This window comes from Camelina sativa, chromosome 18, assembly GCF_000633955.1.
Source record: "Camelina sativa cultivar DH55 chromosome 18, Cs, whole genome shotgun sequence".
In the NCBI taxonomy this organism is placed as follows: domain Eukaryota; kingdom Viridiplantae; phylum Streptophyta; class Magnoliopsida; order Brassicales; family Brassicaceae; genus Camelina; species Camelina sativa.
This window is the reverse complement of record NC_025702.1, coordinates 16,363,532-16,369,901: the sequence shown is the minus strand read 5'-3', so window position 1 is coordinate 16,369,901 and position 6,370 is coordinate 16,363,532. Positions and strand designations below refer to the sequence as shown.

Below are 6,370 nucleotides of genomic sequence, written 5' to 3'. Positions count from 1 at the left end.
ATAACACTCTACCAGTTACTGATGACATGGGTAGCTGTTGCGAAAGTTGATGATCTCGGCAGACGACCCTTACTGATTGGAGGTGTCAGCGGCATTGTATGAAAACTCTCGTGCCTGAGTTTCTGGAAACTTGATATCTATATGTTCTGTTATCTTGCTTTCTGAATATTACGGTGGCCTTTCTGAATATCTTGTTATCTTCCAAATTCCAGGCGCTGTCCTTGTTTTTACTGTCAGCATACTACAAGTTTCTTGGAGGCTTTCCCCTTGTCGCTGTTGGTGCACTACTTCTCTATGTTGGTTGTTACCAGGTTTGTACTCTAGCTCGTTGTTATCTGTGGCTACAAAGTTTTGTTTAGCATATTTGAGAAAACTGGAAACTAGGCTATACTAAAGTCTCAGCAATATTCACTAAAAAGTATTACTTTCTTGCAAACCAGATCTCATTTGGACCCATCAGCTGGCTAATGGTGTCAGAGATTTTTCCGCTTCGCACAAGAGGGAGAGGGATTAGTCTTGCAGTTCTTGCAAACTTTGGCTCCAATGCTATTGTGACCTTTGCGTTTTCGCCCTTGAAGGTATCTTTTTCTGTTACCGCTGGTTCAAAAATTCTATAGAAGTTATTAAGTAACTCTCATCATCACTTGCATTTTTTTTGCAGGAATTTCTTGGAGCCGAGAATCTATTCCTTCTCTTTGGAGGCATAGCACTGATATCACTGTTGTTTGTAATACTAGTAGTTCCAGAGACCAAGGGTCTCAGCTTGGAAGAAATTGAATCCAAAATCTTGAAGAAGTGAAATGTTGAAAAATATGTTCGTTATTGTTAGTTCTGGTGAAATATATGTATATGAATCTATATATACTCTTTGTGACCTAACATGTTTCATACTCTTACGGGAGATACAAAGCTTTTTCATGCTTATTCTAGCAGTAATTGGATTTTTTTTTGGTTTGGGGTGGAAACCGAAAAACACTGAGAGGTAAATATTAAGGTTTTCCAAAGCATAAGTCGGTGGCCCTCTCTCTGTTCTATGTGACTCCATTTATGGACTGTTAATGAAAATTGATAAGACATCCTCCTGCTCGGATTAACGTGCCTGAATGTTCATTAGCTGGACCAAGCATAGGAATGAAGGGTTGATAGGCAACATCAGCCCAAGGGATCGCATACCTTCTGCTCTTCGACTTTTGTAAGTAAACTACCATTGTCACCCCTATTTTCTCAGTAAATGCATGTCTTTATTATGGATTCACATTTAAGGTTCAAAAGACGAAGAAATTGTAATGATATGTTTAAAGTATAGCATTCGTCCACTGATTTTGCAGGTAACTACGTTTATGACAATTGGTTTTGCTGATTTTGCAGGTTCTTTGGGAAATCATGTGAGCACTGGATGCAGTCTTTGCACAGTGTCAAAATACTAATCCCAGAAGTGTCTGTGGAGGCATTTCAGGAAAAATATGTACAAGATAAGGTATGTCCTCTGGCTTCTACCGCAAACAGGGTAGCCCAAGCTTTAGTATCATCTCCATAAATAATCTAGCATCCACACACCAACTTAGCCTCTTTATGATGTAAAACTTTTACGACCAACTGAAGTTAGATTTTCTTGATTAAAAAGAAGTCGTTAAGGTTCATATGGCATCAAGAGAAACAAAGAAATGAAGTTTTCATCTTAGGCAAATTCCCTGAAATTACATACCAAAAAGAAAGTAGCTGTACTGAGGCAATAGATTTGCAAACAACACATCATAAATACAATTATTCACATTAAGCACACATAATTGTAGTAGAATAGTACTTTCTTGTAGTTAAAGCAGCCTGTGATGCATGCTTTAGCGACCGCCAAATAGGATTGTAACATCCTCAAATGAGAAATTAGCTGATGTAGAGGTTGTTGTCATTTGTGTTACTGTTTCATGGCTTATATTGGGCATACCAAGTGCAACTTTGTCAAATGATATACCTGGAACACTTACATTTCCTTCCAGATATTGTAATATCTGTCTCATACTGGGTCTGTTTTCCGGGTTGACCTGTGAACAGAGCATGCCTAGCTTCAAAAGCAGCTTGGCCTCTCCAACTTTAAAGTCTATTAGTTTGCTGTCAACAGTATCAGTTAAAGCATCTCTTCTCCCGCAGCTCGCAACCCACTTAACCAAAATCACCTGTTCACGTGGTGCATCAGGGTCTACTGGTCTCCTCCCACATACCACTTCAAGGATGAAAGCTCCAAAAGCATAGACATCGGTCCAAGTAGTGGTTACTCCCATTGCAGTAAGCTCTGGTGCCATGTAGCCAATGGTTCCTACCACTCGTGTGGCTTCGAGATTTACACCACGATCATGGAATCTGGCTAACCCAAAGTCTCCCAACCTTCCATTTAGATCGGCACCTAAAAGAATGTTGCTGGCTTTTATATCTCTATGTAACACAACTTGTTCCCACTCTTCATGCAGATACAGAAGGGCAGATGCAACTCCCTTGATTATATTTACTCTCTGAGACCAAGTGAGGTCTTTCAGCTTGTTTTTATTGAACAAGTAGTCATCAAGGCTTCCATTTGACATGTAATCATAGACCAAAAGCAATTCGCCTTTTCTTCTGCAGTAACCGAGGAGCTGAACCAAGTTCTTGTGCCTTAGCCTTCCCATACTAGCAATCTCTGCCACGTACTGCTTCATTCCTTGTTCTGCATCATGGTAGACTCTCTTAACCGCGATTTGTGTACCACTGGGAAGTATTCCTTTATAGACTTTTCCAAAACCTCCTGCTCCAAGTAGATGATTCTCCCTGAAACCTTTGGTTGCTTTGTATAGGTTCCTAAAGGAGTATCTTTGGGGATTATATTNGTTACTCCCATTGCAGTAAGCTCTGGTGCCATGTAGCCAATGGTTCCTACCACTCGTGTGGCTTCGAGATTTACACCACGATCATGGAATCTGGCTAACCCAAAGTCTCCCAACCTTCCATTTAGATCGGCACCTAAAAGAATGTTGCTGGCTTTTATATCTCTATGTAACACAACTTGTTCCCACTCTTCATGCAGATACAGAAGGGCAGATGCAACTCCCTTGATTATATTTACTCTCTGAGACCAAGTGAGGTCTTTCAGCTTGTTTTTATTGAACAAGTAGTCATCAAGGCTTCCATTTGGCATGTAATCATAGACCAAAAGCAATTCGCCTTTTCTTCTGCAGTAACCGAGGAGCTGAACCAAGTTCTTGTGCCTTAGCCTTCCCATACTAGCAATCTCTGCCACGTACTGCTTCATTCCTTGTTCTGCATCATGGTAGACTCTCTTAACCGCGATTTGTGTACCACTGGGAAGTATTCCTTTATAGACTTTTCCAAAACCTCCTGCTCCAAGTAGATGATTCTCCCTGAAACCTTTGGTTGCTTTGTATAGGTTCCTAAAGGAGTATCTTTGGGGATTATATTCTTTTTCCCATTGTTCAAGAACCTCTGAGTACTTCTTTTTCTTGTAAAGATACACAATTCCTCCCAGAATTATTAATATCAAAGTAACTGTTGCTATACTAGTGCCTAGACTCGCTCCAAGTGAACTTTGTTTACCCCCTGATGATAATGGAGGAGATTGCGGTCGTGGAGAGGATGGTGGAGGAGATGTTGTTGGTGGAGAAGATTGCGGTGGAGATGTTGGTGGTAGAGAGGATGGTGGGGGATCTGATATCATTGAGATGTCAAGGCTCTCTGCTTCTCTGCCTTTCTTGAAACTCCATCCAAGGATATACTGGTCACTTTTGATTGTGCCTGTAGAACCAGAAAAACCTACATACATCGTCTCATTGAAAATTTCGGAAAGATTGATGGATCTTGACAAGAGTGGCACACTTGGTTTGATGGATTTTGAAAGGAGAGGCGAAACTGGCTTTGGAGTTGGTACTGGAGCTAACGTTACATTTAGTAGTTGCTCTGTTCCATCATAATCTATCCAGATTAGAATACTTTTTCCACTTGCAAGCAACAAACTTGTGTTCTTTCCCTCTGTAGCATTAAAGTAACTAGCTTCCTCAGATTTAACTGAGACTATACTGTAAATATCAATACCCACATGGTTATTGCTTTTGTCTAATTGCTCAGAGCTTTCATGAGTGTCAAGTTCTACAGCAAGGATATGGTTTGTAGAGTTGTTATCATTTGTTCTGTTGAAAATCCCTAAACCTGAATTTGCAGTGCCGTTGGAGCTGAGTTCTTTGGTAGGAGATACCACAAAAGCCATTCCGTGAACTTGATGGGGTTTTTGTGGAAAGCGTGACCGGTGCTCGTGTTTGTATTATTTGTTAGTTGCAAAGGACCACCGTCGGTATTTGCCATTCCATCAAGTTCCAGGTTTGCTTTCCTGAAGTCATAGTGCACAAATTGATCCCCTTCCTGAGTAAACACCAAAAAGGTTACATGGATACCTATCATCATCCAGAAACCCACTGATCCTAGAACTCCAGCCATCAGGAACAAGGATGATCTTCTCTCCCACCTTAGCTTGTGAATCTTAGATTCTTCTGCATTTTCTTTTCCATGAGAATTTGGTGTGTTTCTGACTGCAGAAAACCCTTAGTTGACCTTTGGAAGACAATATCAAAAAAAAAGCCAAGAAAGGTTCTTTCCTTTTGAATTGGTAATAGATCAGTACTTGTGTCATTATTTTAAATGTTTCTTACATTTTGTGGGTTAATTAGTTTGGTAGTCTTTTCCTCAAGACAAGTCATGGGTACAATGCTCTGTACTTTTATTGTTCTGCCTCGTATTGCTTGTTAGTTTCTAGCTGATGGATTATACTCACGAGACAGAAGGTTATAGCTGTGATCTGATTTGTTTTCATGAATAAGTATGTTCCATGTCTCTGCCAAAATGAAGTACTAGGTAAGGGTCATATGTTTTCAGTTTGGATATTCAATGTTAGACTAGGTTGTAATCCTACATACGTGCACATATCATTTATTCTCAGGATTGGGATAGTGGTTTGAACGAGTTATAATAAAACATATTGTAAATCAAGAAATGCTAGTTGCATTTGTTGTTTAACTTCTTTGACTTGCTCAATGATGATGCATATGGCACTGTTTTAAATTATGTATATCTGTGAGTAGATTCTGAATTGGATTGCTTCTCTTTATTTTTTTTGTTTGAGTTGAAGTTTCCTGCAATTGACAGTGGAGCTTCTGTGACCTACTCACCTGGATAAGATAGGCACAAAAAGCATATATCCACATTTTTTTCAGTCAGAGAAATTGACAAGAACACCACAAGACATGGTTTTGACTTTTGAACATTTATGGATATTTTAATTTACTTATTAATGATTTGTGATCCAATGACTTTTTTCTTTTCTTAAAGAGGAATGCAGGCTGAAATATAATAACCGAAAAAATAAATGTGAAGGGAAAGGACTTGTGGAGTCCAATAGCACTCTTCAGTGGATATTTCAACTAAATAGGAAATAAGTTTGTTAAATTGGCTGTGATGACTTTGTAGGTTGTTTGAGGAAGGTGGAGCATTCAATTTTTGTGGGCACTAGATGCAGAGCTGTGAACATCTTAGCCCAAGCTTCAGTACCTTCTCCATTTCCAAGTTCATCACTAACTCTCTCCTTCTTCTTCATAGCTGTACTCATACAATGTTTATGTGTATACGTTACTTCCTCTCTACTTTCAAAAGCTATATGACCCAAATGTCATAAGACTCATATTATGTACTTTTCACATTTTGATGCACAATCAATTATCAAAAACAAAAATGATATGATTTATTCATGAAAGGTTGTAAACTAAGCCAGGGAAATGTAAAAAAAAAAGATGACTTATTTAATATTTGCCATAAAAAACATAGAACTTTTTTCGTTACCAAAAAATACTCAAACGAATTAAAGTTAAGTGCATACTGATCAAGCAAGTGCTGATCTTCTGCCACTGGTAAACCCGATCCGTTCCATATAAGACTGCAATGTTAACTTCTGTTCCAAGCAAGTGAATGTCTTTGGAACCCTTTGGTTGCTTGGTCCAAATTTTCTTTGTTTAATGCACCAACATTCCTTTTTTTTTTTAATCTATTTTTGGATGCCGAATTGAATTTCAGTGTAGTGGCCTCCGTAGTATAATCAAGGGACTGCGATCGAATGCTTCTGATCAAGAACGGTAATGATTTATTCATGAAAGGTTCTAAACTAAGCGTAACATTAGAGTTACGTCTTGCTTACTAGTTACTATAATCTTAAACTTACACAGGAGTTCTGGTGCATGTAAGCATGTAACGTTAAGCTATTCGTTTTGACGGTTGAATTTACGAGGACGCGAAGTCGGTTCATGGTCTTTGAGCTAGAAAACAGAGAAATGTGATGAATAATTGG

General features: G+C 38.9%; 1 protein-coding gene and 1 pseudogene across 1 annotated transcript in view; one reads left to right on the top strand and one right to left on the bottom strand.

Moving 5' to 3' along the window:
* Positions 1-943, top strand: part of LOC104762014 (D-xylose-proton symporter-like 3, chloroplastic) — a 4,781-nt gene extending 3,838 nt beyond the window's left edge. The window contains exons 13-14 of the mRNA XM_010485219.2: positions 441-578; positions 662-943. Coding sequence (XP_010483521.1) covers positions 441-578; positions 662-799 — 276 coding nt within the window. The 3' untranslated portion in view covers positions 800-943. The remainder of the gene's footprint in view (positions 1-440; positions 579-661) is intronic.
* LOC104763569 lies at positions 1,375-4,673 on the bottom strand (annotated as a pseudogene).